The 23033-nt window shown below is 61.7% G+C and overlaps 1 protein-coding gene across 1 annotated transcript in view; it reads right to left on the bottom strand.

Moving 5' to 3' along the window:
- Window positions 1-14492, bottom strand: part of CEMIP (cell migration inducing hyaluronidase 1) — a gene marked incomplete at both ends in the record, with an annotated part of 53464 nt that extends 38972 nt beyond the window's left edge. The window contains 9 exons of the mRNA XM_080808982.1: window positions 275-407; window positions 3580-3701; window positions 4283-4378; window positions 4960-5030; window positions 7405-7584; window positions 9402-9638; window positions 10258-10396; window positions 10872-11012; window positions 14399-14492. Of these exons, the coding sequence (XP_080665108.1) occupies window positions 275-407; window positions 3580-3701; window positions 4283-4378; window positions 4960-5030; window positions 7405-7584; window positions 9402-9638; window positions 10258-10396; window positions 10872-11012; window positions 14399-14492 (1213 nt within the window). The remainder of the gene's footprint in view (window positions 1-274; window positions 408-3579; window positions 3702-4282; window positions 4379-4959; window positions 5031-7404; window positions 7585-9401; window positions 9639-10257; window positions 10397-10871; window positions 11013-14398) is intronic.
- Between the last annotated feature and the right edge of the window lie 8541 nt (window positions 14493-23033).

Raw genomic sequence — 23033 nt, 5'->3', positions numbered from 1 at the left:
CTGGGCCACGGCACCCTCGTCTTCTTGGGCCGGGCCCTTCCCCTTCCTGAAAGGCATACGGGCGGGTGGGGCCTGGCCGGCTCCTGCCAACTCTGAGGACCATCCCACGGCTCCCGGGTCGCAGAAGGGCTGTCCACGGCGAGCTTGGCAGAAGCGCCGTGTCACCGAGATGTCCCGGGGCAGCTGACCCAGCCGCAGCCAAACTCCCAACGGCCAGCTCCAGGAACGAGCCGCGTACGGCTGCGTTGTGTGTCCCCGGCAAGCGGGTGCTTACCAGGCTTCCCACACAGGAACCGCACACGGTAGGTCTGGCAGGCTCGGCCCCGGTCGTAGCACACGAACCTATAATCCTGGCCTTTTTTGTAGACGACCTCGGTGGTGAGGTTAACGCCATCCGCCGTCGTGGCCTGGAAACGGCACGGGAATTACAGAGCAAAATCATTTTCATGTGCGTAAAGGAGGAAGGCGATGATTAATGGCATAAACATCCACTCACAAGTCTAAAACCGTCCCTGCTGCCGAAATCGTTTCCTCGGGCCCAAGATGATCGTGAAATGACCGGGCCTCGCTTTTGTGCTAAGAAAACAGTTTTGTTCTAAGGAAGACCGTGTGAAGGCACAGGGTGGGGAAATGGCTCGCCAGGGTCCCGGGGTGGTCTGTACCCAGACCACTGATTTGCTGGGACTCCCACCACCCACCCCCTGCCATTTATTGAGGATCCCTCCGTTCAATCAACAGGTGTGGGGGGCCCTTAAAAATACTCGTGCCCAGGCCCCATCCCCCGGGGCTCAGATCTGGTGTGTCCACGTGTGGCTGGGATCAGAACTTTTAGAAGCGGCCCAACTGGTTCCAGAGGGCAGTCCAGTTTGAGAACCGTCCTTGCCCTAGCAGTTATAGGGCTAAGTGCTCGGCATATGATCTCACTCCATCTTCACGGCAACAATGAGGTCGCTGGCTCTACAGATAAGGGAACCAGCCTTCCGCGGGTGAGTCACTTGCCCAGGGTCAAACAAGCCAGCCGGAGGCAGAGCCAAGATTCGAATCCAGACTCAGCCAACCACAGAGCGGGTACACCCCCCCACTGGGGCCGTCCGGCATGCAGCCTAACGTCTTCTGTTCAACGTCTGTCTCCTCCCCCGGGATCCTGAGCACCGGGGAGGGCAAGGGTCTGGTTTCCGCCCGTCTCCCTGATCCCCGCTTCCAGCCCGGGGCTCGGCACGGACTGGGGTCTCCGGGACGGGGCCGACGGCGAGCAGCCCCAAGGCCAGGTAGAGAGTTTAGGGAGCGGACTCCGAGGAGGTCACGCTCCCTGCCAGCTGGGGCTCATCCCAGAGCCCGGGTGTGTCTGCAGCAAGCCCGCGGCTGTCATCAGAGACAAGCAATTTAGATCCAGGCTGCAGCTGTTGTCCTCTCTGGCACAGAGACCAAAGGGACCCGGGCCGGGAAATCGGGAGGCAAAGTAGAGTCAACCTATTAAAAAAGAGGGCGGAGGGGGGAGCTTTTCAGGAAACATTAGCTCGAACACAGCAGGTATCTGTTGTCTTTGGCTTCAAAAGAGCTCTAGGGCAGGGAGCTCCGGCATCGCGGCATCGCAAAAACCCAGCCCTTTCCTGCAAGAGTCGAGCTCACCCCCAGCACTGAGCTCACCCCCATCATCTCGGGTGGCCTCCAGCGCCCTGGGAGAAGCGGGAGTTGCAGACCCGCCCTTGGGAAAAAGTGAAGGCTCAGAGGTTTTTAGAAGCCAGCTCAAGGTCAAGGTCGTTGGAGTATCAAGCTTGGCTCCTCTGAGGTCCCACTGTTTTCCGTGGAGGCCAGAGCGCGTCCTTCTGCGGGAGACCCCAAAACACGGAGAACTGAGCCTGAAAACACCAGGGAATGGAACCGAACCTTTTCCAAGGCACAGTGTCCCACACTCTCGGGGGGGGGGGGCATCTATTCACTCTGCGTGTTCCTCCCCTCCTTTTCCTAAACCTGAGAATGACCTCACTTTGGGATAAGAAGAGCAAAAACGTGGTTCTGTCACTGTTCAGGGAAACTGGTCTCCGCCCTAAGTAGACACAAGTCTATTACTATTTTCGATCATTAATAATTACAAAATAACAGTATGATTATGACAATAATCATAAAATATTAAAAATAATTATGGGCCCTTCATACATCGTTGTATGACATCCACAAAATAATCCCACAGGGAAACAGTGACAATCCCCGATGTGCGTTGTTGCTGCTGAAGAGGAAATTGGGACCTTGAGTCACCTGACTGAGGTCCGCCACCAGGACTGGGGTGAGGGCGGCGAGGTTTAGGGCGGCGCTCACCCAGGGCCGTGGGAGCGCAGGGACGGAAGCTTTGAGAAAGGGCCACCGTGACCACTGCACCCTAACGCTTGACCACTTCCCTGCGCCTTTGTTTAGCCAAGAAAAAGCCAAGATCCCATTCTGGAGTTGAGAGCTGTGAATCAATAAGGGGCCACCAAGCTCAGCAAAATGTTGTCACGGAAGGCACTTCCGTGAGCGGCCGCCCGGGTATCCTAGAGGATGGGGTCGGGTCCCTTGGAGGGTCTCGGATAATGGAGCTGGAGAGCCGTTGTGCCCTCCACTATTTTGCATTTTATATCTACGTGAGCTCGTCCCCGCTTTGTCGCCTCCAAGCCTTCAGTGAAGTTTTATTTCACCCTTTAGCCTGGGATTGGTTGTGCTTCGACGTCAGCAGGTGCCCGCGTCCATGCCGGGAACAGCGGCACCGGGGGAATGGGAGACGCCTACGGGAAGCGGCCACAGGGACGTGGCCTCCTAAAGGCAGTAGCCCAGAGCCCGACGGCTGGCAGAGCCGACACCGGGAGGCGTCCGTTGACCGTGTAAGCGTTCCTGGAGGGTTTCCAGAAATACTTGGGGAGCGGCGGGGAGCAAAAGCCGGACTTGCCGTGGCCAAGGGACCTGGCGGAGTAAGACAGGACTGGGGCAGAACTAAGGCTGGGATGTTCCGGGTCGCAAGAGAAAGTTAGAATTAAACGTGGGGCCTTTGGGGGCACTGGCCCTTCTTGATCCTGCTGGACCCAAACCGAGCCTACGGCCCGCGGCCTGCGCTCACTCGGGGTCAGTCCTTCTCGAGGATGCGCAGCCCTGTGAGGGGGTGGGGGGGGTTAGCCAATGGGAACGGTCCGCCCGCGAAGCCAGAGAGTTGGGAGAACTGCTCGTTCACGTACCGCTCAGCAGAAACCAGGCTGCGGGGAGGGGGGCTGAGCTCAGCCAGCACCCCAAATCTCATTTGGGTCCTGTGCACTCAAGGTCCCCAAGGAAATCAACTGAGAAGGGAGGCTGAAGGAGACAGCCCGTCCCCAGGCTGGGGCACCGTCCACCACGGCTGTGGAAGCAGTTTGAGGAGGAGTGGGGAGTGGAGTCCAGGAGGAACGCTGGGCCCTTGTTGGGGAGCTCACTGGCCGGGGGGCCTGGAGCCGAGAAGCGCTTCTAGAGCGGGAACGGGACTTCCCGGCTCACCTGTGTCCTGGGAGAATCGCACCACCCCAGACTCCGCTTCCGAAATAAAGTCTTTGTCACTCTTGATCATTCAGAGTTTGGTACCTGGATGTCGATGGGGCGGTTGCAGATCTTTCCTGGGTGAGCGACCCGGAGGTCTGAAATTTTCTCCCCGCCTTTAGTGTGCGTCACTCTGTCGTGGTCAAACCACTCCGTCCACTCCACATCTAGGCAGAACACAAAGAGCGGGGTGAGGCGGGAAGGGCCCAAGAGGGCAGGTGCCCCACAGGGTGGCCCCCGACACCCCCGGGGCCAACAGGAGTCGAATACCATGCATCCAGCTGAGCGCCAAAGCAGTCGCCACGTCTCCCACCTTTTCATGAAAAGCACCTCTTAACTGACTCTCTCACTTTCCGGAAGCCATAGAATCTATCTTCTTTGTGACCGCAGAAGGGGTGACAATGACAGCTACGGTCAGCCCGTTTCTCGGGACGGCAGGGACAGCGCTGCTCTCTGCACCCTAACCCCCACGCCTGGCTACCCGAAGGCCGGTCCTGCTCCCGCCTGTTTCCTATCCAGCACCGCTGCTTGGCGCAAAGAGGATTCCGAGAGGGGGAACAGCATCCTCTGGGCTCTTGGCCGCTCGGGACTGATTAATGAGAGACAGCTTTCCCTCGCTAATTTAGTTCACTCGTCAGCATCCAGAGGTCTTATTGGCTCAAGAGAAAAATCCTTGTTGTGCAAAGACAGAACGTCCTGCCCTTCGCTCCCAGTGTCCGGGTTTTCCTGGTCGTGCCGAACGGCTCACCTTGAACCCACTCGCTGGAGGAGGAGACGTTGAAGTGCTCGCCGTGCTCCGTCTGGAACACTTTGGACACCCGGGCAGCCGCCGAGCCTCGGTGTCCTGTCGGAGAGAGCGGGGGTGGGGTGGGGGTCAGCGACCGCAAGCCCCACCCCCACATCCCCCAAAATGTAAATAATCCCGAGACGGAGCCAGCCCCCAGCACGCACGGGTCTTGCGCTCTTTCTTAGAAACAAAAACCACTTCAGGCCCGTGTCCCTACTGGGGAAGCAGATTTTCTACGGTCCCTTCTTTTGCTTCCGTTTCGAGGATTTGATTTCCGTGTGGTGACGAAGCTGAAACCCCGGCTTCTCCCCCGAATTCCTGTCTGGGAATAGGACCTGCGGGGCTTTCCCACAGGGGGTGAGGGCCCATCCGAAGTATCTTTTGAGCTCAAAACATTCCCCCCGCAGGGTCCTGTTCTCGCCTGTCCTAGGTCCCTTGTTCTGAGTAAATCAGTGGCCGCCTCCTTGTGGACGTAGATCTTGTCTTAGTGACCGCCTTTGGCCACTTGGGCGAGCCAGCGAGCGTGGGTGGGGGGGGGTCCCGCCGGGTTCTAAGGGGGGACGGCAGCTCGGAAAGACCCGGGCCTCTCGATCAGGGAGAGCGGGAGGGGATTCTGCCTCTCGCCAACTATTTATTACCGTGATACTCGATATGGTCTTCAACCGAAGAAGAGGGATTTCCTTTCACGGTGAGGAAACTCCAAGGGTGTCTGGTAAAAGCAACAACAAAAGGTAAACTTCTTCACCGGCCTGGGCCTGTCCCAGAGCAGAGCGAAGGCAGAGCCCGCGAGCACGCAGCCCTCCCCGCCGTGCCGGGGGACCCGCTGGGGGCCCGGCTTCCCGCTCCCGGAGAGCAAGAGCCCTGCTTTGCTTCCTCCCCTCCTGGCCCGCCGGCCGCTCCCTCGCCGAGAGCCTCTCAGCCGCGCTCTGGTGGGAGACGGGCCCGGAACGAACAAGCCCACGGCCCTACAAACCAAACCACCCACCAGGCCCAGCCGGGCCCCGAAGCGGGGGTTCCGACAGCTTTGGGAAAACAGGGACGGAGGCTCCCGGAGAGAAGGGCTCCTTCCGCAATGCCCTGGCCTCGGAAAGTCAGGAGAGGCGCCTCGCTCCCGGTGGGGGCCGGAGGAGGAGAAGCCGAGGGAAGGCGTCCTCCGCCGAAGCCGGCTCTGAGGCAGGAAGGCTTCCCTCCCCGATTCCGTCTTCCCCCGACGCCCGTCTTGCGTCCCGCTCTCCCCCCCACCGTGGGACGGCGATCGCTCCCCGTACTCCAGACCTGCTGTCGTTTTGGTTTTCGTTTTGGAAAGCGAGTGTCTACCGAGGTTGGGGATTTGGCCGGTGGCTCTCTTGCTTAAGGTCCATCAGGGGCTCCCCAGGGCCCTCGGGCTGAAAGCCAAGCTCCCGGGTGCAGAGAAATGTCTTCCTGGGCCCACCCCTTCCGCCTCGTCTCCGTCTCCTCCCACCCTAGCTCCCCTTCTGCCGCCTGTCCCCCTCCCCCGCCTTCAGGAGAGCCCCACGCTCAGCCCGGGCCTCGGCACCTGCAGTCCCTCGTGGGAACCTTTTTGCCCTCGTCCCCACCCGCCCATCTGTACCTCCAGCCCTTCGCCCACCCTCGTGCTCACGCTCCTCATCACTTCTCTGTCGTTCCCGCTGCCCACGACAGCTCAGCCCGTCCTGTCGGGCCCGCAGCCTCGTGCCAACACCGGCCAGTAGCCCCGTTCTGAGAGCACCAACCGCGGCCGCCGCAGACCTCAGTTCTACTGATTCTAGAGGCTCTGAGTTTGTCCCTCAGAGCGTGTCTGCACAAACGAGGACCAAGAGTGTAATTCCCGCCCACCCGTGTGTGGCCCTCAGGGGAATGGCCGTGACAACGCCGGGCAAGCCTCCCCCTCCCAGCGGCCACTGCTTCTCAGGAGCGACGGCTGCTGATGGTTACGGAACCCTGGTTCTGGGCCAGGCGGGGCCGCACGTATTTGGGTGCTTAGTATCGCATGTGACCCCTCCCCCCGCTCCGGATGTCGTCCACTTCACAGGTGCGGGGACCAGGCAGAGAGAAAGGGGCCCCGCCCCACAGGCACACCTGCCAGGACGTACAAATTCGGGCCGCATCAGGGCCAGGGCGTGGGCCCTTAGCCGTCACCCTCTTCTGCTGAGCCCTAAGTGGCCCGTCCCCTGGTGGTTCTCGCTGTCCTTGTTAATCCATGACTGGCCTTTCGGTTTATAAAACAAGGAAATGGAAGCCCCCTGAGCGTTTGCTATCAAAGGAGCCTTGAGATAAAAAGGTGTCCTTCAAGCTGTCATCTCTGACGGCCTGCGCTCCCTGTCCAGACCCTTCCAGAAGGAGCAGCCCCTGGGCAGTGAGAGAAGGCACCGTGGAACCCGGAGCGCCGCCCGGCCGCCCCCTCCCTTGCCGGGGGGAGCTCGGCTCAGCCAGGGAACCGGCTTCGCTTGGAGCCCAGGGGAGGCTCTTCCGGCCCCCGACCCGGCCTGGGGTTCTGCGGAGCTGAAGGGAGGGGCCTGCTGCCTTCAAACGGCCCCAGGCCGGAGGACCTGACCCTCCACGGAGCTGAGAGCTGATTCAACATGATGGAGAGGTGTGGCCGGGTGCCCGTGTGTGCACCCAAATTCAGGCACGAAGCTCTAACCCGAGACAGACCAAACCCAGCAGCACATCAAAGGCCCCCTCCCCGGGGGCTGGGCTGGGCAGGCACTTTACAGGCTCTCTAAGCAAACGTCTGCCCGTGACCCCCAGGGCACACGATGGCCCCTTTGCCAAAGAACGGGCAAACGACGTTCGTGGCTCGTCGGAGACAGGGGTTCCACGCAGCGGGTGGCCGGCCGGTGTTTTGTAAGCGGCTGAACGAATGAACGAGTTTGTGCAGACCGAGACCGTCTGTGTTTTCAGAGTGGAACACGCTTCGTAAGAAAATCTGGGCTCCCGGGGCACCCACTGCTCCCCAGGCCGGCGCTGAGCGGGGCGCGCCGTGGGCAAGGAACGGACACTAGGACAACCTGCAGGCCCGGGGATGGGGGGCGGGGACTCGGGGTCCTGGAGGTTGGGAGGGGCGGGAGAGACGGAGGCACCTGAATCCGAGGTGTAGGAAGTGTTTGCTGCCCAGCCTGGTCATGGCCTTCCTGGCTGCGTCGTCCAGGTTCCGAGACCCCTCATCGTTCACGGCCACTGAGAGGATCCTGCCCGTGGGCACCGCGTTCAAGTACTGAGCCAGACGCTCACTCTCCTTCTTGGATCTGTAGGTGTCAAACCTGGAAGGGCAGAGAGGGTGGTTCCACTGCCCTGACAGCAGCTCCCCAAAATGGGAGGTCCAAGCACACGTCTGCATTCCAGCAACCAACATGCCCTCCACAGACCCCAAGGCTGGGATTTTTTAAAGAAAGGGAGCTCTCGTGATGGCAAAACCCCACCTTCCCAAACTCGACGGAGGTAACCCACTCTCACACAGGGGACACCCACGATGCATGATCTCAAACAGCAGCCTACCCCACCCGGGACAAGTGTTTACGAGGAAAAGACACGATTTTGTAATGACCCCCAGCTATGTGCCATGTGACCTAAAGATTTGGGACAATTGCAAGGGAAATTCCAGAAGAATTTGTCTTGGGGCTTAAGCAAAATCATTCTAAAATCGATCTAGAAGAGTAAACCAGCGTGAACGGCCAAGATTTGGGGAAAGAGAAACGGTGGTGGTACGGGGGTGGCAGGGGTGGCGGCACTGGTGCTCCTGAGCCCTCAAACTGGTTTGCAAGGTTTATGCAAGCTGGTGCGTCCCTGCCAAGGCCCCTCATCCTCCCCCCCCCACCCCACACCGGGAGCCACCTGCTGCTGCCCAGCTCGTCTCCATCTCCGAGCTGTGACCACACCGCACACCTTAACACATCCCTCTCTGCCTGGCCACTTGCTTCCTACCTTGGAGGGGCTGGCCTGCATTCTCATTCCTCCAGGTAACCTCAGTGACCATAGCCTGCACACGCGTGTGCATCTATAAGGTTTATTAAGATGTCTACTCACACGCATCCCGCTATCAGGCTCTCGAGGCCCCGGACCCATGCTTTCACCAAAGGAAATTTAGAGGGAGCAGCTGTCCCATCTTTGCAACCTGCACACCAGCTGTTGGGATGACTTCTCCTCCCACATCTCAATAGGGCACGCACTGGAGCCCGGCGCGCTGCAACGGACACCGTCCTGCTGACTGCAGAGGCAACGCCGAGGGGCCAGCGTGCCACGTGGAAAGGGAGGGCTCGCGGACGCACTCTGTGCCTATCAGGCTTATCCTGGCTTCCCACATTACCCGTGTGCCGGCATCACTCAGCCCCAGGCCAAGACAGGCGTCCGGACGGAATGTGGGTTAAAGGTCTGTCTGGGCAGATCTGGGTGTGAATCTCAGCTCTGACACTTTCTGGCCTTGTGACTCAGACCAAATGGATTCCCCTGAACCCCAGTGTTTCCCTCTGTACGAGATGGAACCTACTCCCAGGAGTCATGAAGGTAAATTACAGATGGCCAGTAAACTGGTTCACACGATGTTTTGGACACAGTCCCGTGACCGTGCACCTGCCCCTGCCAAAAACCCAGACATCACCGGACCACGCTGCCATTGACCCCCACCCCTCTGCTGGCCCTTCTCTGCTTCCAGACCATCATGCTCCCCTCACCACTGGCCCTTTGCACTTGCTGCTTGCCATCTTGAACTCTCTCTCCCTGACTCATCTTTGCCCTGCAGTTGTCAGCTCAAATGTCGCTTCTTTACAGCGGCCTTCCCTGACCCACGGATGCAAACCAGGCGTCCCTAGTTACCCTCCGCCATTTCCTTGTGTTGTTCCCCCTAATCAGCACGATCTCCAATGATGCTGTGTCTATGTGTGTGCCCGCCTCGTCGTTCCTGTTAATTCAGCTTCGGTAGCCAAATGCCCGGGGAGGGAGAGACGTGTCTCCTCCCGCGGGGGACTTCTGTCTGATTGGCTCACTGCAGTGTCCCAGCACCCAGAGGCACATCTGGCCGGGGCACGTGCTCCGGGAGTGTCAGGGATGAAGGGCTATGTGCTTAAGTGAGGGCAGACCTTACCGGTCCGAATGGATGACCGTTGCCGATTTGGGGTCGATGACGTGAACAATGACTCCCCGGTGACCCCAGCTCCTTTCAAAAAAATAGCCTCCTTCCTCCATGCCGCCTGGGCGAAGGGTCTTGTTCAGAAACGTCCAAGAGAGCTTTTTCTGTCCATGTAACTCCAGCGTGCCTCCCGGGCCCACCCCGATGTACTTCAGGCCGAAGTAAGGGTCAGGCTGAACTCCTTCATCGGCCCTACGAGAGAAACAGCTCCCCAGAGTCAGCCGACCCATCGCTCCACTGGACACTGAGCCCAGAGGGGACCACGCTGCTCCCGCCGTGGCCACCATAGAACCAGACACACGTGGTGGCTGCCCGAGGCCAGCAAACAGTGTCACCCACATCGTCCTAACCAGACCCAAACGAGGCCAGAAGGCCGAGCACTTTCCCAGCGCTAAGAGTTCTCTGTGCTGGCCCATCGGGCTGCGTACTACAGACCCTCAAATACTCTTGGCTTCCGCTCCTGAGAACCTCAACTGTTTGAAGAGAGACCACAGGCAGAGGCCAACACAGAGGCTTTCCTTCCCTTGTCCATCGTAACGGACCGAATCAGCTTTCCCAGAGGCTCCCGGAGCCAGGACAGGATCGAAGGACAGCGGGGACTCTTGTAACTTACAAAACAAACCCCTAGTGAACCTGTCCAGCTCTCCCCGGTCACTGATGTCTGTCCTGCTCGTGGCTGCCTCGGGCCGTCTTTAGGGATAATCCCCGCCCGGCACGGGAGCCTTGTCGTCCCGCCGCCCTCTCCCCTCTGGAAAGCCTCCTCCCCGTCAGGCCCGAGAGTAGCACTTGGTCCCTGGAGGCCGGTGCCCACCTTCCGTAGAGAACGATGCTGAAGTTGCCCTGGTAGGGGCAGAGGGCGCTCCCAGCATGCAGCTCCCCACCGTCGTCTATGAGGATGTGCCGGGCGCGCAGAACAATGGGCTCCTCGTGGTCTTTGATGACTAGCTTTCCTGAGGGCAGGGGAACGGGACGGGGTTCGAGAAGGCCGGAGTCAGCGGTGAGGTCACAGCAGAGGCAAGGGCGGACCCGCCAAGCCCCCCTCGTCCAGGCGGACAAGGAGGCCCGTCTGTCCAGCTCTCCCACACCTGCCGGGCCCCCAGGTGGCTCCCCGTGCGGACGCCGCCCGCTGGCTTGCGGTCCCGGCTATGCGCGTGGCTATCGACAAGGAGTGAGCGTCAGGAGGCGTGATGTGCGGGAACGCTCCCAGCTCCAACGAGAACGTCCCTCCACAAACGCTTCTGTCACCAAGGCTGGACCTGGGACACACCGCTCCCAGGGGCCCAGCGCACCGCTCCCAGGGGCCTCTCAAGCCACAGGGCGCTCCGGTCTGAACCCGGAGCTCGGGACCTTGGTTCCGCCCGTCAGAGCTGTAGCAGCCTGCACCTGCCTGCCGGGCCGTGCGGCGGTGGTCGGGGACCCGCTTACCTCCCTGGGAGACGTGGATGGAGTTCACGGTGGCAGACACGGCAAGCAGCAGGGCCCTGCCCCGCCCGATGTGCGCGGAGTGGTTCGGGTCGTGGCCGGGGTTCCAGGGCTGCAGCTCGGGGCTCTGGTCGGGGCACACAGCTGCCGAGGACGGAGAGGCGTCACGGCCTCCATTCCCACCCCGGGGTGCCGGGGGTGCTCCCGCACCATGCCCTGCCCCCCTCTACTAGCATGAGGCCTCGAGAACGAGGACACCCCTGACATAGGCGCCAGGAGCCCTGGGGTCTCAGTTCCTCCCACATCGGTGAACCAGCCACGTCCTTCCTCGGGGGTCAGTCTCCCCGTTCATAAAAGGGGCGGCAGACGGGGTGACTCCCGAAGATATTCCGGGCCCAGAGTTAGGGGGTGATCTGCCCGGAGTGCTCGTCACCCAAGACATTCTCCCCCCCGGAAAGCGGCGCTCTGAGTGTGCACACGGCCCCTCTCCTCCTGCGTGAGACTCTGACTCGTGGTTAGTTTTCCAGCTCTGTTCCCCTGGAAACCCGAGAAGGAAGGCATCACGCAAACACCGTGTCACCAAGGACTTCGCTCCAGCGAGGGGGAGGGGCACCCCTTATTAGCAATGGCGTCGAAGCGGGGAGGAACAGTGCACGACTGTGTCTCTCCTGGGGGGGAGGTCGTGCCGTAGGCTCCCCTGAGAGCGGCGGCCCTCGGGACGGGGCACGTGTCCCGCGGGAACCCCTACGGAGCTGCCGGAAGAGACCGCCATCGTCTCTTTCAAAAGAACGTAATTTGGAAACAAAGCGGTGGGTGTTTAACAGCAGGTTGTTTACAGACCACCAAGTTTTGCAAAACAAACGTTACCGGATTGAAGCGGGAGAGAGAGACGGGCCGAGGCTCCTGGCCGGGGCACCTCCCGCACCTGTCCCGCCACCGCCTCGGGTCCTCTCCCCCGAGGAGCCACACAGGGTGGCTTCTGGAAAGCTCTGGGGAGAGCGGCCAGGACCGTTCTTGTGCCACAGAAAGCAGGCCCGGTGCGGCTCCGGCCCTGCACCCTCCAGAGGGAACCTGACGCCGGGGGCCTATGGTGGCCTCGTGAGTCAGACGTTCAGCTGAGCTTGGAGGCCCCGTGGCGGGTGTGGGGGAGGCGCCTCGCCCGGCTCCAGCAGAAGCAGCAGGAGAGCCTCGTCTCCATCTGGCCGGCTGGGCGCGACTCCAGCAGCGGACGGCGGGCGCAGGAGGGCACGGAACCGCCTCGGACGCGGGGAGGCTCTCCAGCAGCCAGGAGCAACCCGGAGGCAACGCGGTGGACGAAACACAAACGAGAAGGGCTTGTCGCAGAGAACGAGCCCAGATGCCTTCCTCCCCTCTGTCCCTCGAGAACTGTAAAGCAGGGGGACCGCTCCATTTCAGGGCCCTGGGCAGGGGTGGGGAGTGGGGGCTCAGGCGGACCCGCCGCAGGGCCAAAGTTGCAGGTGAAGGCCCAGTCCCCGGCGCAGGCTGGAAGGACGGACGCGACCTCCAGCCCAGGCTCCGAGGAAGGAAGCCTCGTGTCTCTGGAGCGTCCGTGATACAGAGACGTGACCCCAGGAGGGGCCCCGTGCGATCCCCGGCAGGTCAGGTCAAAGCGTCGCTGTACTTCTGTTCTGTTAACTCTGGGATGACAGCGTCTGCCCCGTATTTACTTATCTCAAGAGAACTGGAAGGAGGTGCCCTTTATCTTCCCTCAACAGCCCAGACACAGACCCCCAAACCCACAGCATCTCGTCGTCTTTGTCCTCTGAAGGCAGCGACCCCCTGTCCCTCCTCTGCCGCGCACCGGGTGGGCCCTCGGTGCGGGGGGGGCCTCGGTGCGGGCTGGCTGAGCTGTGGCCCCACCCAACCCTTCCCAGCCCCACGGCCCCCCCTTTCGCCGGCCAGCTTCTTCCCTGTCAGCACGAACCCGGGCTCTGGCCGTGTCTCACGGAGGAGAGAATTTCACACGGTTTGGAAGCAGTTTTTCCAGCTGTTGGAAGCCCCAAGGGACTCGAGTCATGGCAACACACTGAGAAACGGAGTCCTTGCTCGGCAGTGGACTTCCTGGAGCCTGTGGGCTGGGCTGCCGATGGGCCCGCGGCTTTAGCATCTGGCAGCCCTGGGTCACACGGGTCGGGGACTCTGGCGACTCCATGGCCCCAAGAGGCTTCTGAGGGTCACATCTGTCCCTGGGTCTGTCTTCAGGTGGGTCAAGTGCTTACTGGCTTCCAGCCAAGGACAATGCCCTCCACGCAGTTTTGGACCCAAGTGTCTGCTTCCAAGGAGGGGACACACAGCAGTGCAGTGAGGCCCACTGACGACCGAGTGGTCCCGGCAGGGAGCCACAAGCATCCTAGCTTCTGGGACAAAGCCCCAGGGTCTCGCCACCCACATCTCCCAGGACCAGCTCGGCTGCCCCTTCACGCTCCAGGCACAAGCATGGAGTCCGACGTCACAACTGGCTTTGGAAGAGGGCAAGCCGACCCCAAAGGCTCTTCTGTCATCAGGAGACCATGTCCCCGCGCACGAGCAGTGCTGGCCCACGATCTCACCAAGTGTTAACACACAGCCTGCCTGCCCCGTCCCCTCCGGACCTGCAAGATTCCACAAGAATCACACCGAAGGAATTCCACTCGTGACGACGGGAGGTTACGTCCTGCCCTCCGCGGCCCGAGAAGGACAAAACAGAATAAAGCCCTTTCATCCTTGCTGCAGAAAAGCAGCCGGCACGAGCCACGGCAACAGAGTGAGCCACGAGGGTGAAGGCACCGTGGCTAACAACCCTCGTTCGAAACGGACGCGTGGTCCCCAGCGCTCCCCGCTCCCCCGAGTCTGTTTCCCTGACGGCCGTTTCCTATCGTCCCCGCAGACATGCCCCGAGCTTCTGCCTGTTTGTTCAAAATCGTTCCAGGAAAGAGTCGACACGGAGCTCGGAAAAGCAGACCTCACGCAGGGCATCGCAGCCTACAAGACGCTTCGTGGTCCCCAGATCTTACGAGGGCAGAGCGCGGCGGGAGCGCTGGGCACAGGCGGAGAGGGCAGGCTTGCACCCAGATGTGCGATTTTCTCTGGACGCCCCCTGTCCCCCAAAGCGGTCTGTAACATTTGAATTGGTTGTCAACACAACCAGAAGGGGATTTAACATAAAAATCTAGATTTCTGGCTTCTCCTAAAAATGCACATGCTCCCGCAACGGGGCCCCACTTCCACGTGGAGAGCAACTGGCTAGGAGTGAGAAGTGGGTGTCCCCCTCGAGGAGCCTGAACTTGTCAGGTGACCGCGGTCCCCGCCTGGCCAGCCCCAGTGGTCTGGGTCCTGCGCCTGGCTCCCGGGGGCGCTGGGCAGGGAAGCCTGTGTCTAGTCCAGCCCCATCGTTTTGTGGCTTACAGCAGGGCCCTGGATGGGAGGTTAGCAGGGCCCAGCCAGAGCCCAGCCGCCCCACCCCTGCCCTGGGGCTCCTTCTCCTGCCCCCAGCAGCCTCGCCTTCCCCCTGAGGCGCGGCGGTGGCTCACCTGCGGACACGGCCCCAGGGAAGCAGGCCAGGGTCAGCCAGCTGAGCGTCAGCATCGCCTCGAGGGAGAGGTCCTGTCTGCTGGCAGCTCCCATCCTGGCGGCGTGCTCCCTGGAACTGAAGCACACCGAGTGAGACCCGGGACCTCAGCGGGCCGGAGTCCGCGGCCGGGGCGGGCACCGTCAGACCCGGCCCCCGGCGCACACGGGGACAGGGCCCGCCAGGGCAGAGTCCTCAGCCGCCATGACTCAGGGCTGGGCAGACCGGGGCACGCAAGCCCTGTCCCCATCCCGCCCGGAGCCTGCAGCTCAAAGACCCGGCGATGGATGGAATTTCATCCTCGGTGCCCGCACTCCCGCCCCTTCAGGGTGAAGCTTTTTTCTTAAGGAGCAGAGAAAACCAAAAATATTCCCACGCAACATGAGCTGGAAACCAGATGCCACGAACGCGTTGTGTGAGCTCAGCTCTTTGGACGGACCTCTCTGGGCCTCAGTTTCTTAATTTGGCAGACAAGGCTATGGACTGGCTGAGTTCTAACCTTTGATCTGGTTTTATGGGTCTACGTTTCTAAAATACATCTTGATGTCTCGACAGCAGGAAGTCTGTGTGTCACGCACCCTCTGTGTGTCGCCTCTCCAAAGGAAGATGAGAAGACGAGAGATCATCGTCCCCCATTTGTTCCCTCCCTCCTTGGGAAACGAACCCCCGGCTTTTATCTGGGTGTATGGTCACCTAGTATAAAGGCCACCTTTCTGGGCTCTCTTACGTAAGTGGTACAACGGCCTTGGAATAAAGTTCTGGCCAACACAGCCCCAGTATGGTGTATGAATTCCAGGAAATGTCCTTAAGGGAAAGCAAGAAGTCCTTCCTTCCTCCGTCTTGCCGGAGGGAATGTGGATGTGATGGCTGGATCTCCAGCAGCTATCTTGGGCTGCATAGTGGGAGCCATACTGAAGATGGCAAAGCAAATGTAGAGTAACATGGAGGCCCTGACCCTATGGAGAACAGAACAGCCCTAGGCTCAGGCTTTATTTTTACATGTGAGAGAACTAAGTTTCTATTTTGTTAAACTTCTATTTTACTAAAGCTGCTTATCTTTCTCCTTTCATTCACACAGACAGTGAATATGGGACTCTGTATAGATAAACCCCAAGACAGGAACTTTAAAAGATGACAGATTCCCCTTTCAGAACAGAATGCACGCAGAAAACATGTTTGTCCCTCTGTGGCCACACAGATGGCTCAGACTGGGCTTGGGGGGTGGTGACCAGCTCCGGCTTCCCTGCCGGGGTCGCCGGGTCCTATCCCGGGCACGACAGCAGCTGTGCCCAGAGAGAAACATTTCCTCCCTCATGGAGAAAGGGGCCCAAATCCCTCTTGCCAGACACAGGCTCCTCCCCTGAACTAGCTCAGGGACAAATCTGACCATCCCTGGCCTGTGGGCTCCCGGTAAAGCGTCTGGGGTGCTCTGGGGGAGCTGGGGAATGCAGGAAGGTCAGAGCAGGGGCCCCCACGCTGGACCTGCGTCCTTCTGTGCAGGTGTGCCGGGAGGTGGGAGGGAGAACCTGATACTCTCAGATTCAGTGCCCGCGGTGTCCTCCCTGCCTGGCCCGGGCCTGGCCTGCGAGAACAACAGGCCCATTCTAGTCGCCTCGGCCTGCCGCTGAAGCCTCGCATCACGGCCTCTGGGAACGGCGCCTTTCCCATGGGCCCCAGGAGTGTCTGCTTTCCTGCTCTCTGTAATAGAAAGGAGGGGCTTCAGGGACAGGGAGGCGGCACTGCCCTCAGGGGAGAGCCAGAGCCCCGCTCCCAAGTCTGGATCAGGTTAGGAAAACTAGAGATAGCTGTTATCTGCTGCAGAGAAGCCCCCCATCACCACGGGGTCCTCCGAGGGGCGCCCCTACTTCCAGACCGTAAGCCGGCAGCTCCGCTGGCTAACGGAATACAACAGGCTCCTGGGGCGGTGGGGGCTGGAACGGGAGGTGGTCTGGGTGCGGGCACCCCTTCTGCCCCAGCTCCAGGGGTCCCCCGTGAAAGCACTTCCTCGTGGGCCTCGGATTTCCACACGGAGAGGCCGTTCGGGCATTCAGGGACCTGCGGCTCTGACTACCTCTGACGGCATCACAGGTTATTTCAGAAACCACGGACACGCACACATACGCACATACACAATCCCCTTCCGGGCGCGCACACACACAATTCCACCTGGAGGACGAAGGCTCTAAGCCTCTTTCCCCAACATTCAGGAGGCTTCTGCCGTGTCTGTGTCCGAGTCCCAGGAGACAGAGAGGCCTCCTGCCCAGAGAGGTGAAGCCCACGTGGCCAGGGTGGGGGGCAGGTCTCTCCCGGGAGAGGCTCCAGCGCCCGAGTCCAGAAAGCCCGAGGAACATTCTGTTGAAGCGAGTCCTCAGAGCCTCTCGGATTTCACTTGGGAGCTCTTCACCGGGGAGGCCGGCGTGGTCCGCCGCTGCGCCAAGATTTCTGGCAACGGGAGCTGAGGTTCTGCCGGCAAGATACGGTCCTGACCTGGTCCCGGCTGCCGGAGGCCCGGGTAGAGCACACACTGCCCCACAGTGCTAGAAGTTTCTGCAGGACGCTGCGGGCCGGAGGCTGGCTGGCCAAAGCCTGACGGCCATGAGCGGACCTGCTCCTTGAGGGGCGCGGGGGCGGCCTTCTGCAGAGCCGGCAAGGAGGAAGAGGGCGGACAGGCTATTTGGAGCAACTCGGGCTTCTCCATGACCAGCTCAGGGTTCCAGACCAGCGCCGTTCCTGCTATCCCACGGTGGCCCAGGCCGTGTGCTCCCGAGTCTCATGGGGACGAGAGACACTGCCTCTGCTGCCCATCTGGCCTTCACGTGCCCGGGGCCTGAATCTTGGTTCTTCCTGCAGGTGGTCGATCCTGGGGTCTGGGGCTTGGCACCTGCAGAGAGAGAGGGAAACAGAGTGTTGTTGGAGCCTCTGGAGAGCCCCTTGTGTCCCGGCTCAAACTGCCCCAGCACAGCGGCACGCTGGCCCCAGGACGCGAGAGACCCTGTACCAGCGCGGCCGCAGACGCTGGACCCCTTCGAGAGGGTCCTGGACGCCGGCCCAGCAGTGGGGGGAGGGTCTGTTCCAGCTCAGAGGTGGGGGGCGACGTGGGACCTACGGGGTGATCCGGCAGCCTGTCTCAGGAGGGTGAGAGCACAGGGACAGCGTCTCCCCCCATCAAACCTGGCCTGAGGCAAGGCCAGTGTCACCCAAACCCGGACAAGGCGGGGCCCAACCCCTGGCAGGACGGTGTGGTCCAGAGGCCTCAATCCTGGCCGCACGGCTGATATCTGGAAAACCATCTGAACACCTGGGGCTCCCTTTCATGGTAAAATCCGAGCCAATACATCCTAAATTCCAAGGTCACTGTGGGATCAAGCAAGATGCCTGACCCGCGGCCAGCACCTCCCCCTGCCCGGTTGTGCTGTCTGGAAGGCCAGCCCGTGCCCCTGTCCGTGGAGGGTCCCCGTGGGGCTGGTGCAGGCCAGACCAGCCACACAGGCTCAACGTAGAACCTCTTCTGGACAAGAACCTGCAGGCTCATCCCCGTGGCCGCCGGGATCCATGCGAACAGGCGGAGCCGAGAGCTCCTTCCTGCCGGGCGGAAAGTGACTCATGAAAGCGCAGCCTCCCACCCAGCAGGTCTGGGGTGGGGCGATGCTGCCTTTCTAACCCGCTCCCGGGGGAGGCTGATGCTGCCGGGCCGTGGGCCAAGGCACAAGGATCTGCCCGTTTTACAGCGGGGCAAACTGAGGCACAGGGAGCTGGAGCCCGTGCCTGTGCTGGTCAGCAGCAGTAGGTGGAAATCCAAACCAGCATCCGAGAGGAGAATTTCTGTCGGACTCGAACTTAGGGGACATGTGTCACCCTCCCGCCTCCCTACTTGCTTGGGGAGGAGGAGGGGAGGTGGAGGGAGACGGGGCCCATCTGGTCCTGCCCCCGTCTCCATCGAGGCATCACTTCAAGTCTTCGTCTGGATAGTAAACACAGGCCTCAGACGCCCTTGATACGCCCACGGAGGCTAAAAATTCCTTCTCCGAACAGAACACCTGCTTGGATACGGGGAGTCCCCTCTGGGAAGCCACCTGCACGCGGAGCCACGGAGGGAGACGCTGCGGTTCCGCCGGGGGAGAGGAACGCACACCGAGGCTCCCCCAGCCCCGGACGGATGCCCACGAGTCGTTCGGGTCCTGCTGGGCCGCCGAATCCAAACCTCAACCCCCCATGGCAACACAGACCTGGCTCCCCAGGCCCACAGCGTCTGTGTCTTTGCCGCTTGTCCCGACCCCCTGAGCAGGCACCGTGGGGGCGCCGGGGGGGCCAGGAAGGGAAGACCTCCGCCCTCCAAATGGCCCCTGGTCCCATCCCTCGATGCCACGGGCACCGAAATCAAAATGATGAGTGTGGCCCCCTCCCGCCCCCCCAGTGGAGATCCCTGCAGCCTCAGCCTGCCCAGGAGCACCTGGCTCCCCGAATCGGAACATCCGGGGCTGGGGGCCCGGCCCTCCGTGTGTGAGCGAGCCCTCCTGGCGACACTCCCATGCGCACACATCTGAGGACAGTGTTAGCTCGGCTCAGAAGAGACAATTGTCACCCGAGGCCTCAGGGCCGACCTCACAAGTGTTTGACGGCGTGTGGGCGAGCGCTAACCATTTGGGCCGTGTCACCGGACAGACCCAAGTGGCAGGGCCAGGCCAGCTGGGGATGGCGGGGGATGGGTGGCGCCGGGTGGGACTGAACGAGGCGCACAGGTGTGGGGCGCTGTGACCGAGCCAGCGTGCGCTGGGAGCGATGCTGGCCGCCGTCATCCCTGCTCGGCCCCTGCTCACTGCCCGAGGCCACCCAACCTCAGCCTGCCTTGCTAAGCGGGATTTTCCAGGAGCGTCTCCCGCGGATAAAGGGCTGGTACCGGGTCATCAGGTACCAGGCCTCGCTGATCCAGAGACGCTTTCTCAAAAGCTTGACGTGGAGGGTGACGCAGGGGCCTCAGCCCCAGGGGCCGTGCTTATGGGGGTGGGAGTGGGGACACAGCTGTGACACACTGGACCCCGGGCAGAGGTTGTGGGTGGATACGGCCTTCCCCCCGGGAAGGGCACACAGGTGGTGGGAGCATCCGGGGACGGGCTGAGGACGTCCTCGGGAACAGCTCGCCCCATTGGTTTGTTCCAGGAGGGCCTGGCCGGCCGCCTGCGTGGGGCCGACGGAGCTCCCGAGAAAGGGGGGCGAGAGACAAAAGGTAAGGGAGGACTCGTTCTCCCCGCCCCGTATTCAGTTATCGCTCCTCTGGGGGATTCCACGCTGAGACACAAGCCACGCTCGGCTGGTGCGGGGACGTGGGGGGCAGTGGAGGGAGAGGAAGCACCAGGAGGAGGGGGCGGGTCCCAGCTCTGCCCCTCAAACGTCCACCGGCCCCTGTGGGTTTGCACGGGGTCTGCGCCTCCTTGACTTAAATGCGGTCTCTCCCCCGTCCACCTCCCACCTTCCAGAACCTGTCTGTGCTCTGACTCCGTCTCTACCCCCGTGAGTCTCCCTGCACCTTGGCCTTGATCAGCGGCTTCTCCCCCTGCACCCACAGCCTCCTTCACGCTTCTCTCTTTCCGTCCTCGGGACTTACTGAACGATTCCCCTGGGAACTCGGGCCACAGGCTCGGCGGGGGGCAGCCCGCTTTGCTGCTCCCGCACAGCGGCCGCCTGGCGACCCGGGACCGGGAGTGCCTTGCCCAGTGCTCTCTAAAACACCCAGTGCGCGTGAGAAGAAACCGGACCCATGTGAGCAAACTGATACTTTTCGTAACTGTAACTCTTCTCAAAAGTCTTTTAAACCATTCCCTCAGCGGAGGAAGAAAAAGATCATCTGTCCTCTTGGAGTTGCTTCTCCCTGCCCATGCCACCCCAGGTTTATAAAGGAGAGGGGCTATCCCATTACTGATGCAGGTGCTTCTCCCCAGAGTCACAAGTTCAAGGCCGGCGCCAGCCGACTGCAGGCTGCAGCGAGGAAGGCCCCTGCTAAGACCAGCACTCTCGGGGAGGGGGGGACTGAGTACTCTAAAACGTGACCCAGTTGTCCCTGTGTCCCTACTCCTAGTCCCCAGGCATCAGATGCCCAGCATCTGCAATTTCACCTCATGCCGTGGAAAGCGTGGCCCTTGTGGGCACCCGCACGCATGCAGGCGTCAGCCTGTCACTGTCCATGGGGCCACTGCCTCTGCTCATCTCCACCTCTGCCCTCGCCAACGGAGTCCTTCCGCGCGGGGAGGAGAGCCTGCCCCTCGGTGACTGGCCCATGTGAGTCCCCCTGCACGCCTCGGCCTCACTGTGGAAGCCGCCTGTCTCATCTGCGGGGGGGGAGGGGCAGGCTCTGTCACCTGTCCCCCAGCCAGGGCACACGAGGGCGTCTCCCAGGACAGGATTCCTCTCCCAGGAACCTCCCTGCCCGCCCCGCATCTGGGCATCGGTCTGGTCTGCCCAGCTCATCTCGCGGCTCTATAAGTCAGTGACTCTCATGTGGAAGGAAGGCTTGGCCCCCCCCACCCCACCCCCTAGACTTCTCAGCCTCCTTATACATCGGTGGGGGCGAGCCGTGTGTGGGACGGGAGCTGCCCCCTGACTTTGAGGACGAGCCAATGTGGGTCCCACCTTGGGCTTGGCTGGGCATCATCAGCAAAAGGGACAGAAGCTCTGCTGGCCCTGGGGCAGGGCGAGCCTGAGCTGGGGTTGGGGAGGCTGCCCAGCCATGGGGCTCTCATCTCTAGCACCCCGCCCTGGCCGTCAGAGCCCCGAGCCCCCTCGGGGCCGGCAGCTCAAAGGTCAGCCAATGCCCAGAGCAGCCCGATCCCACAGGTCGGTGACCTCGAAGGCAAGCGTCTCCCAGGACCCTGAGTCAGGGCTTAGAACCTTCCACGTGCGACCACCAGGCTACACACCTTCCCGGCCGGTTGTGTGTCCTCCCCTGGCTGGCTGAGGGGTTACGGCAATAAACACTTCATCAACTGTGTTTTTTAACCGAAAATACCAGCATCAGCAGTTGGCCGCACATGTCTCCTGGCCCACAGTTACGCCATGTGTGCCGACTTGTTTCCGAGGTTCCAGCGAGATTTCTGCAAAATGTCCCCTGCCTTCTCCTGGTCACCTCCTGCCCGGGAGCCGCCTGCTTTACCCCTCCGAGGGCCCCGTGACGGCCCGCAGAGCCCTCCTCCACGCCCAGGGGGCCCTGCCTGATGGCGGTGGGAGGGCTCACTCCCACAAGGAGCTCTATTTCAAAGAGCTCCCACATCAGTGCGGAATGCAACGAGCCTGCAGGTACCAAGGAGCTGCGGGGGTGAGGGAGGGCAGGGGCCAGGGGCCGAGGCACCTTCAGGGCAGGGGTTTGGACTTTATCCCGAGGGCTCCCGGCAGGCGGGTGGGAGGGGCTGCGAGCAGAGCCCGCCACCCACGTGTTATCCATAAAGATGCCGCCAGCAGGGCTGGACCGGGGAGGGGCGCGGGGTGGAGGGTGTGCCGCTGGAGGACTCCACCGCCAGAGTCGAATTAATTCAGCGCACATTTACCAAGTGCCTACTGCATGACAGCTCAGGAGAAGACCTGCCCGGGGTCGGTTGCGAGGTCACAGTCCGGGGGGAGCGGGTGCTCAGGGAGGGGGCCAGTGGGCAGGGGAAGAACGCAGAGCACTTATACACAGTGTGTGCGTGTCTGACAGTGTTCAGGGTGCTGGAGAAAGTCAGGCAGGACCGCGGGGAAGGAGCCGCTCCCGTGCACGGGGAGGTCACAGAGGCACTCACTGAGAAGGGGACATTCGAGCAGGACTTGAAGACGGGGACAGGACAGGGGTGCAGTGGAGATAGGCAGGGGGAGCTTGGTGTGTCCTTGGAGCGAAAGGAGCCGGGTGCTGGGGCAGAGATGAGGGCGGAGGACAGAGGGGACTGCACAGCAGGGGTGAGAAGAGCCCAGGGGCTGTCAGGGGAGGGTCAGGTGGGAAGGAGAGAAGCACGTGGGGCACACGACTGAGGCAGGACACGTTACGGAAACGGTGCCCTCCATCACGGCGAAGGTCCCCGCTCAGGGCTCCATCAGTCACGCGGTCAGGCAAGGCTGGCGTCAAGGGAGCCGGCAGCAGGGACGTGTTGGGGGGGTAGGGGGGTCCTGGCTTACATGGGCCGCGCAGCCAGCCCTGCGCCGTTCACTCCACGCAACACCATCCCCGCTGACCGCTCAGCCTCTTGCAGCGATGCTCCGGGCACCATCTGCAGACTGCGTCCACCCGACTCACAGCTCCTCCGGAGTCTGGCGGCCAGAAGGGAGGGACTGAGGTGACTGGGGCTGCCAAGGGCACTCGGCACACGGCTGGGAAGGAAAGGTGTTCTCAGAGCCACAGAGCCCCCGGAGAACGCGACCCGCCGTCGGAGCCGTGCTGGCTGTGGGTCCCTTGTGTGTGTTCACAGTGTTTCTGCACCGGGGAGCTGCTGTCCTAATGCACCTCCTTCCAGATGGAAAGGAAGGAAGGGGAGCGGCCGAGAGATTTGCCCTCAAGGCCGAGAGCAGGAGGAGCGGGCAGTGGAGCTGGACAGTGTATGCGTGTGCGTGTGTGCATGTGCAGATCACACCGCCACCCG

This window comes from Martes martes (assembly GCF_963455335.1).
Source record: "Martes martes genome assembly, chromosome: 7".
Classification (NCBI taxonomy): Eukaryota; Metazoa; Chordata; class Mammalia; order Carnivora; family Mustelidae; genus Martes; species Martes martes.
This window is presented reverse-complemented; position numbering and strand designations above follow the sequence as displayed.